The 13395-nt window shown below is 38.7% G+C and overlaps 1 protein-coding gene across 1 annotated transcript in view; it reads right to left on the minus strand.

The window, feature by feature from the left end:
• Positions 1-4646: 4646 nt before the first annotated feature.
• ARHGAP18 (Rho GTPase activating protein 18) overlaps positions 4647-13395 on the minus strand; it is a 131887-nt gene continuing 123138 nt past the window's right edge. The window contains exons 13-15 of the mRNA XM_007450525.1: positions 10053-10177; positions 6300-6361; positions 4647-4738 (exon numbers count right to left, since the gene is read on the minus strand). Of these exons, the coding sequence (XP_007450587.1) occupies positions 4647-4738; positions 6300-6361; positions 10053-10177 (279 nt within the window). The remainder of the gene's footprint in view (positions 4739-6299; positions 6362-10052; positions 10178-13395) is intronic.

A 13395-nucleotide genomic window follows, 5' to 3' on the forward strand; every position in this document is an offset into this window, starting at 1 on the left:
ATATATATATATGTATGCAGAATCTGATCACTTCTCAACACTCCACAGCTACTGCCCTCACCAACAGTGCCCTGTTTCACTCTCAAAAATGTTTTAATTTGAATAAATTATGGTCACCCTGATACAAGGCCCTCCATGGTCTCACGCCCACGCTCACCCTGGTGTTCCCTCTCTGACCTCATCCATTACTTTCACAGGCTCTCACTCCACTCCGGCCATGATGGCATCCTTGCTAATCTTTGGTGAGCCAGGCACGCTTCTGCCTTTGGGTCCTTGTTCTGGTTATACCCTGTCTGGAATGCTTTCTTCCAGAAATCCATGTGGCAAGTTCCTTACCTCCTTCAAGTCTTTGCTCAGTTTTTAGATGTTCAGTGAGACCCCCTGTTTACTACTGGAATGAGCCTATCCCTCCATTATTTGTCACATTCCCTGCTCATCCTTTTTCTGTCTCTACTCTATTTCCATCCTTTCAACATACCATATAATTTTATTTACAGTCATCCCTTTGTATCAGTGGGGGATTGGTTCCAGGACCCTGGCAGATACCAAAACCCATGGATGCTCAAGTACCTTATATAAAATGGTGCAGTATTTGCATATAACCTATGCACATCCTCCCATATACTTTGAATCATCTCCAGATTACTTAAAATGCCTACTACAATAAAAATGCTATGTAAATAGTTGCCAGAGTGTGCAAATTTATTTTGTTTTTTGGAACTTCTGGATTCTTCTTTTTTCCAAATACATATTTGTTTAATACTGAAAGATTTATTGTAGATATTTTTGTTACACAATTATGTTACATATTATGATACAAATACATTTGCAACATTAACATATATGGGGACTGTTAAATCATTTACTATTTCTTTTGCAAAAAGATAATTTCTTGAGGCTTTCATACCTGTAATAACTGACTCTGTTCTCATTTGGATCAAATCTTCATCCTGTAGCTCTGAGTCACAGTCCACTGCTGAATGAGTCTACACTTGCCCATTAACCTTGCTTGGAGTATTTTATGTATGGAATATCTGAGCCTTTACTACTAAACTGTTTTATTACTAAGCCAGGACACGCCCCCTCTGCCTTACTGAGTAATTTCCCTCTGCAGCTGCAGTCCTCAGATGCTGAATAAAAGGCAGATTTCTCGTAGTTGCCTCCCTGCCTTCTCCTGACTCAAACATCTAGAGGATTCATGAAAACATCCAAATATTTTTGATCCTTGAAACCTCTGGATATGGAGGGCTGACTGTACTTATTAATTCATTTTATTATTTGTCTCCCTCCACTGGAATGTAAGAGCAGAGCTCTTTTCCTCACTGATGTACCTCAAGGGTAGAGCCTGCCTGGCACATACATGTAGGTACCCAATAAATATTTGTTGAATGAAGAAACAAGCACATATACACTAAAGACAGAGGTTATTATGTCCTCTTAGACATCTCTCTTTTTAATTTCCTGGTTCACTGTCTTCCTCTTATCATGATCCTTCTGCTTGAAATAGACATTGCCAAAACATTGAATTGTGTGGGACTTCCCTGGTGGTGCAGTGGTTAAGAATCTGCCCGCCAATGTAGGGGACACGGGTTTGAGCCCTGGTCCGGGAAGTTCCCACATGCCTCAGAGCAACTAGGCCCGTGCACCACAACTACTGAGCCCACGCTCCACAACTACTGAAGCCCGTGTGCCTAGAGCCGGTGATCCGCAACAAGAGAAGCCACTGCAATGAGAAGCCCGTGCAACGAAAAGTAACCTCCGTTCGCTGCAACTAGAGAAAGCCCGTGCAGCAACGAAGACCCAATGTAGCCAAAAATTAATTAATTAATTTAAAAAAACGTTTGTGACTCAGAACACCCTCGTCCCACCCTCCCTCTCCACTCAACAAGTTAAGGATAAAAGCAGACTAACAGACTGAACAAAGAAACCTTGGAATTATTATTTACAATTTTCACAATCAGTGATCTGAGAGAGATCCATGCTGTTCTTACCTAATTGTCTTGCAGATGCCTGGCACTGAGTCTTAACCGCATACTCTGAACTCAGGTTCTCTTTCAAAACTTCCAAGTTTAGCTGCGAAGGAATTCCTGACCAATAGTGCCACCTACTGATCAATAGGTGAGAAATCAGGACAGTGAGGAAGAAAGTACAAACCAGTCTAATCTGAAAAGTAGGAAAACATAGTAATGAAAAATCCCATAAAGTCAGGAAAATAAACTGCTTTTCCCAAAGAGTGCTAGCAAGGAGTTTACACTGAATTCTATAGCAGCAGTAAGCAAATATTGTGCAACTGTAAAGACTCATAATAACCCCCTTCAGAAAAGAGGAAGCACTTCCAAAATATTAACAGGGCAACCAGTTTTCTATAAATACCAGCTTTCTGTTTTTCACCAGCAACTTAAGAATTAGGATATTTGAGAGGCAAAGCAAATATATTTGTTGTTTTTATTTTCCCCTACATACAAACGAATAAAAACTAATCTACCCAGAGATTTAAACTTCACTAGAAAAAAAATTACAGAAAAGGCATTTGGGAAAATGCAAGGGCATTTATATTTAGGACTATACACTGTAAGTTTCTCCTCTTTTATAAGGGTAGATAGACATTTTTCTTGGTTATTTAAATGCAGTACTTACTGTTCAGTGTCAATGAACGCAGGTCATGAGTTCTAAGAAGGACTCAAATAAAGTGGTGTTTTCATGTTTATTTACCAAGATCTGCTACTTTTTCATTATCAAAAGCCTCTTGTGTCTCCCCACTCCCTGCCGTGAGTAGTAAATGTGGTGACAATTAGTTGACACATGCTTTAGACAGCCATTTATCTAAATCATATTCACCCTCGTCTTTTATTTAAGTTGGGCACCCCTAAAATACTTAAAGCACTTGATTTTGCTTTTATATTGTTAACTGTCTTCATTAAATGAAAATATTAATAAAACATTTTACTGAGAAATTAATATATACTGTCAAAATCAGAAATAGAATACAGTGTGTTTTGAAAAATCCTAAAGAACAGAAATTTGCATAAGGAAAAAAAAAAGAAAGGAAACAAGTTTAAATCTCCCACGTGTCTTCCCACTTTAAAAATTACACAGGAACAATAAATAGGAACAGTAAAAGTAGAAATGGCTTTCAACGAAAACAAAAATGGTCCATTATTATACTCATGAACGGATAGGGTTAAAAGTAATAATTCCAAGAGAAGATAATTTAGAAAAATGCATTTAATTATAAAAATTTTTTAAATAAAAAGCAATGGCACAAATCACCACAAAGATATTTAAGTGATCATATCCACAGGCTGCTCTTATAATTAAAATTTGCGACTGTTCTCATTAGCAGCATTTTTCCCTCCTAATTAGAGTGACATCAAGAGCTTCTGAGAATGTGCAATTTTTCCTAAAGTCCTAATAAAAGTATCATAAACACAGTTGTGCAATATTTATTTACATCACCTTTTATTTACTACACTCTAAACTCAAAAAATACTGAACATTTCTCTCTCACTTCATTCCTCTTATTTACAGTACAGAGGCTCATCTCTTTTCACAATATGGTTTGTGCATTAAAATCCCTGGGAATAGTCCTTTCCACCGCATTTTAATAAATTTGCTCTGATTATTTAAAATAAGGACACAAACAAAAGCTTGTTCATAAGACTGTGTCATACCCAGAAGAATAACTCTTACTGTTGACTTATTTATGAGTAAAAAAAAAAAAAAAAAAAAAAAAAATCCTCTTTCAGCAGAATACATTCTCAACAATTACTGGATCATACAATCATGCATATTTGTACTGTTAATATGACAACAGGTAAAGCCAGCTATGACTTTTTAAGTTTCATTTAGAAGACTACAGCATACGTGAAGTGATCTGGCTTTCACTCTCTTGTTATCCATAATCCAGTTATTCCACGTGGATATTTATTTATTCTGAGTATGTAAGTCTTAAATGGTGCAGTAATAATTGGCAGTTTCTGACAGTTCTATTTTCTTGATAGTGGATACAGTTCTGTGCACATATGTCAGATAAACTGGAAAAAAAATGCAAATCACTTCATGTGATACAGCAGGAAGAAGTGGGATGCTATTGTTTGAACAAATGATTCAAAGAGATAAATATTAACTTTCAATAGAGACAGGAATACTGTTGAATTCAGTCTGGTTTAAGAGGTACTGCCTTTACAACTTGCCATACCTGGTATTTGTTACCTTTTTGGTTGAAAAGTAAAACCATTTGGGGGAGGGCAGATGTCAGGAGGAGAGAAAGGTGAAAAAGCATATATTACTGTATGTATTATTTTAGGAGAAAAAAAGAGAGGGAAGAGAGCATACTTTCACATTTAAAAAAGATGATGTCACTTCTGGACACATTCCACAGAGTGTATGAAAATAGCCTCCAAGCTACATAAGCCCCTTTCTTCTCACTCCAGAGATGTTTTCTAATAATAATATGAATAATAATAATTAACATAATCTGGCAGCAGCACAAATCTATAACTTTTTAAAGCTTGAGTGTGTCACCACTATTCAAGAGTCAGGTACATTTGAATAATAAAAGTGTCCCACTGTTTCTTTTATTTACACTCTTGACCCAGCAAATATGACTAAAGGAGTCCTTGCGGTTATTTGCAGCGTTAAGACTTCTATGATGGCTTTGACTTTATAACCCATTCAGCATTGGGGTTGAGCTGATATAAATCCTTCATGTAAGTGTCGTCATCGAGGCAGCGTTCCCCTAGTAGAGAGATGTTGCATCAGTTTAATACAGTGGGGAGATAGGGATGCCATTTTAACTTTAAGCCTAGTGGTTTAACTCAAGTCTTACGCTTCGAAATAGTTCTCATTTTTTCCCGTCTCCCATAATATTATAAGGCTTGGCCAAATATTGGAAAAGTCGATTGAGTAGTTCTCTAAATGTGCAGGTTTCAAATTAATTTAGGAAGTTGAAAATTCTGTGATGGGCTTTTAAATGGTTCCTTAAAAGCTTATTCACCTTTATTAAGAGTGGCAACAGTTTTGAATTGACCTAAGTAAGAAACCATGCTTAATTCCCAATATCTAATGGCAAAATGCAAAATCAAATATACTAATACTTAACCTTTTTTTTCTAATAATCTTGATTAATACAGGTAACAATACAGAGTTCCAGCGGAGTTGTGGTTTATTTAAATTTTTAGGAGTCTTCACCTTCTTGTATTCAACTTTCAATATTTACTAAAATTTTTAAGTCCCAGAAAAAAATTCTAAAAACTTATCTTAAAATATTTTCAATTACTCTTTTGAATTAAACACCATTTCATTTATTTGTTGATAATGTCACTCTTACCTTTTTAAAGGTCAAAATAAGAGAAAATGTTTATTTTGAATTTTAATAAGAAGATGAGTACAACCCACTGATAATTACACGTGGGAAAATAAAATATGAGACATGGTCAAAACTAATCCATTTATCTTATTTCTATTTCATAAGCTAACAATATGTTTATGTATGCATATGTATATTTTTAGTAGGCAATCAACAATGGCAAAAATAACTTCTGCTTTCGCTAAATATATCTAGTACTGTACCATAATAAAAGTGTCATCTTGGTCTTAAATGAGCTCAATTACTTCCTTTATTAAGATGTGCCATCAGTGTATAAAAAAGAAAAAAGTTTTGAAAAACTGCATTAACCATTTTAGAAGTTATTCCTATTTCAGGGAACCTGCCTTTGGCTCAGGTTCCACATAGATGGGCATTTGTACAAAGCTCTAAAGAGCCAGAACAGAAAGGTGAGACCACTAAAAAAAAAAATCCACAATATTCATCAACTATCTACAGCTTGCTATATTTTACTTCTCATTTCTTTTTCTCTCCCAAAGACATAAATAATAACCACTGGCAGTGTCAAATCAGCATATGGAATGCAAGATTTAAAAAATGTGCTTACAGGGACTTCCCTGGTGGTGCAGTGGTTAAGAATCCACCTGCCAGTGCAGGGGACACAGGTTCAATCCCTGGTCCAGAAAGATCCCACACGCCGCGGAGCAACTAAGCCCATGCACCACAGCTACTGAAGCCCATGAGCTTTAGGGCCTGCGTGCGGCAACTACTGAGCCCACATGCTGCAACTACCGAAGCCCAGGCACCTAGAGCGCATGCTCCACAACAAGAGAAGCCGGCGCACCGCAACGAAGAGTAGCCCCTGCTCGCTGCAACTAGAGAAAGCCCGTGCATAGCAACGAAGACCCAATGCAGCCGAAAATAATAAAATAATAAATAAATAAATAAATAGCAACAACAAAAAAGCGCTTACCAATATTTCCTCCAATTTCATACAAAAAAACTTCCCCATTCTTGAGAGTCTGGGCAACCCCACTACTAGGGATAAAACAAACTGATTAGTTGCATCATCAGACAGCTTGCAAGTAAATCACTTTAATGTCCTTGGGGAATTCTAGCTTGTATGGAAAATTCATAACTTAGACATACTGTAATTATCTACACGTTTGTACTTTCCCACCTGTTAAATGTGCTGAATAGGTAATAAAAATGTCACGCCTGTAAATTAAAATAAACAAATGGAATTGTACATCTGAAGGTGAAATAATAAATCAGTATCTAAATTTGTAAAGTTAAAAAGAAAAGTAACAACATTTTAGCTGCCAATAAAATTATTAATATGGTCATCTATTTTGCATAGGGGCCAAAAAGGTCCTCATAAAACTCTAAGAAGTAACGTTTCCACCTTAGTCTTCACATTGTATTTATTCAATAGGTATTTATCACGGGTTTGCTGTGCTGACCACTCTAATAGTCTGCAAGATGAATATAAAGACTAGGACATGGTTCATAAACCTCCCTGTGCTGACCGTCCAAATACGGGAGGTACATACACACAAAACAGAAGCAAATACTCATTATGAAGACTTACAAGTAGGATGCACGTACAGGTTTATACTCTTCAAAGAATAAACTCTCCAGAACATTAGGTTCAAACAATAAAAATGGGTAAAATTCAATGGTTTTCAAAAATCTCTATATCTGGGAAACCTGCTAAAAATCAGATCCAGGGCTCTAGAAACTCTGATTTAATATGTCTACATGAAGCCCGAGAATGTGGTTTTTAAACGCTCTCTGGTGGGACTCTGATGCTCAGAAAGATTTGTGAACCACTGACAAAAGACCCTGAGGACACACTCCCTGGAACTGAGAAGAGAAAACCAGGTCTGACTTTTATCCAAACCGTTAGAAAAAAAGAGTACGTAGAGGCCTTCCTAACCAACCACTTAATGGTTCATCTGGTTATCCAGCTCCATCTACTCTGCTGTCCATGACACACTGACTGCTCAGGGCTATGGGAGTCCTCATGCTTAAGATCTGCCCTGCTAAGCTGTATCCTGACCAAGAGACGATTCACTTCGTTTTCAAACTGGCGTATGCTTATTTTTGAAATTAAATAATGTAATAATTATATTTTCATTTTTAATATAATACATAACCCAATAAACTATGAGTATAAAAAGAGTCATTATTTCATGAAAACCAAGTGGAATGTTTTGGCAGACTAAAAAAAAATCCTAGTCAGATATTGTTCTCAGATTTGGCTTCTTGAGTATCTATGTTCTTATTCCACTTTAAAGAAACCTGAACTGGATTTCCTGGTACACATGAGCTTTCACTTAATACTAATCAACAAATCCATACAGAAAAGACAACAGTCGTTATCAAAGACTGGTGAACGCACTGGGCACTTATTTTATGTCATTCATGTGTTCTTGGCTTCAGCAGAGAAAGAAGGGGAAGAAAAGGATGGAGGGAAGTAAGGTGTCCCACTGTCACTATACAAGTGCGATGCAAGTGGGAGGAGGGGAAAGTGGTGAAAGAAGATACATATAAACACTTACTGAGAATTTCACTTATTAGATGGCCCAGACAGATAATGCTATGTGCTTCATGGTCTTTTTCCCAGTTAATTATCACAAGGCTATAATGTAGGCCTTCTAATGAGGCCTACTTCTACAATGAGGAATCTGAGACTTATAGAGATTATAAAAACTAGCCTAAGATGATTCAGGAAAAGCTGGTATTTGGATCCAGATCATCTGCTTCCGGCATCCCCAAGCATAAGGGAAAGGGTTGAAGACTGGCGGGGGGGGGAAAGGGCAAATGGACCAAGATGCTTACCAGACTTCCCTCTGGGTGAAGCAGGATGGCAAGAAGCGGGGAGGCAGAAGAAGGGATTCCACTTAAGGGGGTAGCAAAGCACCACAAGCAGAAAATCCAAATATGCAAATGACAACTGTCACAAAACTGGTGCTTTCTTATAAGAGTATGCCTACTATTATCCTACTCTATCCTAAATATTGAAGTCAGAGTAGAATATATCATACAACTTCAGAGTCACACCCTGTATCATCTACAAGTAGAGGAACACAAGTTCAGATTAAATTGAGCACTTGGGTCGTGCAAGTAAACGCTGTGTAAATTAAACCATGTCTAGCCTGGAAGAGCTGCTTATATCTGAAGTCTGGCCAGATCTTCAAGTACACCCTTTGGGAGAGGGTGGGAAGTCATCCACGGTGGGAAGAATGGCATCTTCTTGGTCACCACAGGTAGTAGAGAGGAAGTGGACTGACTCCCCTGAAGTGGAGAGAACTTTTAGGGAGCAAAGACATCCAAGACATTCCAACTGCTCCCAGAACTTAATCCCCCAAAATTCCAACTGGCCCAGGACTTTAATCCCCCCAAAGTCCACCTAGTCCCAGACTCTGCACCAATGGCCCCCAGATTCATGATAGCCTCTAGGCGCTCGAGCCAGTATGGAGAGGGGTTAAAGGACCTCCTTGGGGGACAGAAACCACAGATTTAGAACTCAGCTCTACTCCACCACCTATGTAACGCATGACCTTGCAAAGTCTTGGTTTTCTTATCAGTATAACAGAAGTAAGATAATACTTCCTTCAGAGCTTGGTTGAGAGGGAAGTTTATGCTGGCTTACTGAAAGCCCAGAATTAGCACTAAGACACTCTTTTATTTCATCACCATCTGTTAACTGCACGGGCTCATCTCTTCTCCCAATTTACAAACCCTGAGGGAAGACAGTTTAAAGTATTTTTTATAACCCTTCCAACATCTAGCAGAGAGCCGTAGACAGAGCAGACACGTATTACATACATGTGGTTCTGTATTAAAATTGGAGAAGTTCTGGCAGAAATGTTGAATGTTAGACTGAGGAGATGAAATTCAATGGGAGACAGAGTAGACAGAAGCTAAGAGGCCAACACCCCTGATGTCCCTGTCTTTAAAAGAAAAAAAAAAAGATTAGATTTGTTTATTTCAATGAGTAGAAATGAGGGGAGGAAGCATTAAAATATAATTTTAGCTAAAAATAAGAATTTGAACACTGAAATGCCTATACCCTGTTCGAACCCCTAAAATTCAAGAAAAAATACCGCAAAATGTCTTTGAAAGTGTACATGGGAGGGATGCCAAAGACCTTCAGAGGACTACGCCTGCCCCACCAGCTGCACACAGAGAGGAAGGCTTGGTCGTTCCTACTGAGGATACTGTGCTTTGTCCTACTGACTTCAGAGCTCCAGAGACCGGCTGTCCCCTCTCAAGTCTTTATACCTTCTGTTTTCAAATTTAAGCATTTCCTTGTATTCATTATATTTCCTAGAAGAAGTTGTACCTTTTGTTTTTTTTAATCCCACTGTATCCTAATTAGTGATTTTCCTAACAGCCTACACACAGTAATTAACCTCCAATCACCATATTCTGGAGAGAATATTGAGTGGCGTCATGTACCAAGCCCACAGCAGGCACAGCGAAGGAGTGTGCAGACCTCCTGTTCGAAACAGGCTCCACTTTTGAACACAAACTACACCCAATGAACTCAACTCATTCCAACAGTCTAATTGTTAAGTCTGCTTTTGTTTTCTGCCGGGAAGACAACATTTTTAAGCCCTCACACCAGCCATAGTTTAAAAAAAAAAAAAAAGGGGGGGGGGAAAGAGAGAGCAAGTGAATTATACCATGGAATAATTAAAACAAAACAGGCCTCTACCTTTCTTGGCTGAGAAACCTGGCAAGTACATCACTGGCTCTGAGTTCTTCAGTTAGCTGTATTGCCATGGAAACTTTCGAAAGATGGGGAGCTTGCACTCGAATCACTCCCTGAGGAACGTCAGCCTGCAAAGCAATAATGACACTGGAACAAAGCTGGCAGCAGCTGGAACATGTAACTCTGTACAATGCATTATACGGTAAGTGTGCTTAACTACTACGCATTTTACTTCACTACATAAAAACCTTAACTACTATATAATGTAATTTGCTAAATTACATCAAACCTCAAATATCCTCTTAATGGTGATAGGAGAACTTCATAATGCCTGTGCAGTAATGCTTAATTATTCTTAAAGATGTAAAGAATGACAGCAATAACCATTACTGCCATATTAAGTGCTGATTTCTGAGCGTTATCTACGAGAGGGTGCTTCATCATGTAGCAATTTAAGAAATTGAATCAGAAAGAAGTTACTTTGCACGCTACTGCAATGTAAGCATTTTAAAAAACATTTCTGCACATTCACAAGATTTCACAAAAATTTTTGTCCCTGAGAGTATTAAAATAAATGAAACATACTTTTCTAATACATTTGTATTGTGTCTGCTCCTCACCTGGCTGATGAGCATACACTGTGGCCGCATACTTTGAACTTGAGATGACCCATTCTAAATCCTTTGCCCACAGACGTTAAGAACATTTTATGTATTTGGAAGGTTATCAGAGAAAGATTTTGAGGATTGTAATATCAAGATATCAACTATGGCATTCAAATATTAGGCTTAGTTAAGTCCTAACGGTTCTGCTAAAACAAATACTAATTTATTATTTATAACCATATGTTCTTGAACAGGTCTTAGACCAAACAGCACGCACAAATTATGTTTAAACATAATGCTTTAAACACTACAAACACCCTGTTTAATTCAACCAAAATTTACTAAGCGTCTACTGAGTACCAGGCATCGTGCTAAGTCTACTTACCTAGTAAATAAATAAGACACAAGTCCTTCGCTGCACAATATTATTTTTGTGCTCATAATATCATTTTTAAATGTATATGGTCTTGAATTTTTTTAAAACAAAGTATAAATATATCACAGATGGAATTAACGTGATTCTTTTCAACGTTTAACAAAAATAGGATGATTTTTAGATTGGGCTGCATAAAAACGCAGGTGCCCCCAAAAGATATGACTGCTTCTCAGTAACATCTGAGATGTAGTGCGGGAATAACAAAGAAAAGCGATACTGCATAGGACTATCAAGGGAGAAAAGGGGCTTCCCTGGTGGCGCAGTGGTTGAGAGTCCGTCTGCCGATGCAGGGGACACAGGTTCGTGCCCCGGTCCGGGAAGATCCCGCATGCCGCGGAGCAGCTGGGCCGGCGAGCCATGGCCGCTGAGCCTGCACGTCCGGAACGACAACGGCTTCATTCCCTGAAGGCTACAAACACACGCTCAACCTGTAGAGACAGCCTGAGCCCTCACCTGACCACTCGGTGAAGCCCCAAAGGGTGCACTCACACCAAGCCAGACAAAGACAAAGCATGTGGTACTGCCTGCTCACCATCCTGCTAGACTAGACAAGGGACTGCATTCCTAGCAGCCTTGTATGACTCCTCTCCCTGGGGATACTGAGCTCAAGCCAATCCCTAAAGGACGTCCTGATCCCAATCTGTGCCCAGACCCCTCAATTCCTGCTCTATCTCTCCCATCCAGCCTGGACCCTTGGCTTGGTTTGTTGACTTCCAATTTCTGGGGCTTGTAGTTTGGCCTGATACCTTACCTAGACTCTGACCTCCACCTCGCCTCTAGTTTACAGGTCTAATTTGCCTTTTCCCTTGATTCTAAGACAGATTTTGTTTTCATTTGTAGCATTTTGAAAAATGAGCTGCTTCTTACAATGGATGGGGCATTTCACATGGTAGTGTTGTTACCTTTTTCCAAAGCAGTTATTCAATCAATTAAGTATCTTATAACTCAGGGATTACGCTACACGCACTTCTCCCTTGGGGTTCATCTCTAGCTTATATCCTGCTGTGGCCATTCTGCCTGCTGTCCTGGCCTCAACTGTTTCCTCATAGGAGGTGAAAAACAATAAGCTGGGCCTGACAACTCGAACGGTGGAGCAAAAATTGTAATAGCAAGAGTTGAAGCACTGAGTCTGTATTCATAAGATCCAATCCACCTTGCCTACTCAGGGAAACAAGTACCAGTATTTTGGATTCTGTTAGTCTATTGTTATAACTATACTATAGAAGGGTCCTAAACAGCAGGTTGGGGTTTGCAGATCGACGTCTACTTTATGCTGATTTAAACGTCAGGAAATGCTGCTCAAGTCATAGTGCCAAATATCCTTACATAGAGGCTTTCTTTGGTGAAAGTAATAGCAGCAAAAACTGTTCCCATAATTACATCTTATACAACCCCAGAATATCAAAAACGGCAGGCAAACGTATGCTGACATTTAAAGTGAAGCAAGTTGATATGATTAAGTTTTTATATATAGAAGGTCTACAATAAGTGAGTTATACAAGCAAAATGATCCAGAAAAATAATATGTTGCCGTAAAGAGTTCAGGAATATGGCGGCCTTCCTCTGCTCCCTGCCTCCCCCACTATTCCTTGTGGCATATTCCATTCTCTGGATACAAAAGGACAGTCAAAATTCACTACAAACACCATATGCTTTCCTATCTTTACGTATGTTCTCCTTCCCTTCTGAAGTATCCCCTGCTACCTATATCCATTTTTCAAGGCCCAGCTCACACACCTCAAACCGCGTGAAACACCCCGTGGAGGGTTTCTGACTCCATAGAATCAAGAGGAGTTTCCTCTTTCCACTGAATCTCTTTTATGATGGAGATCCTAGTATATGACACCTGTAGTCTAGTTACATGCCACACATCTGAGTGACAACTGTAGCCATCTATCAATGTTTACTGATTACATGAGTCACTCAAAACTATTTCTCACTGGGGACCTCCCTGGCGGTCCAGTGGTTAAGACTCTGCACTCCCAATGCCAGGGGCATGGGTTCAATCCCAGGTTGGGGAACTAGATCCCGCATGCTGCACGGCACGGCCAAAAAAAAAAAAAAATATATATATATATATATATAATTTCTCTCTAAAAATGGTATGCTAATAAAAGTAAAATTTCTCCAGAATAAAATAAACTATACCAATGAGTATTTTCCTTAATAGCAGAAAAGAGTCTTAGGAATATTGTCTGAAAGAAACAAGTTAAGTTGCTTCTATCTACTACATGGTACTACTACTCCCCTTGCTACTGCGAAAAGACAGGGAGGGAAAGAGGACAGAAGAAAGGAATTAAAGATG

Source organism: Lipotes vexillifer, unplaced genomic scaffold (genome assembly GCF_000442215.2).
Source record: "Lipotes vexillifer unplaced genomic scaffold, Lipotes_vexillifer_v1.1 scaffold537, whole genome shotgun sequence".
Classification (NCBI taxonomy): domain Eukaryota; kingdom Metazoa; phylum Chordata; class Mammalia; order Artiodactyla; family Lipotidae; genus Lipotes; species Lipotes vexillifer.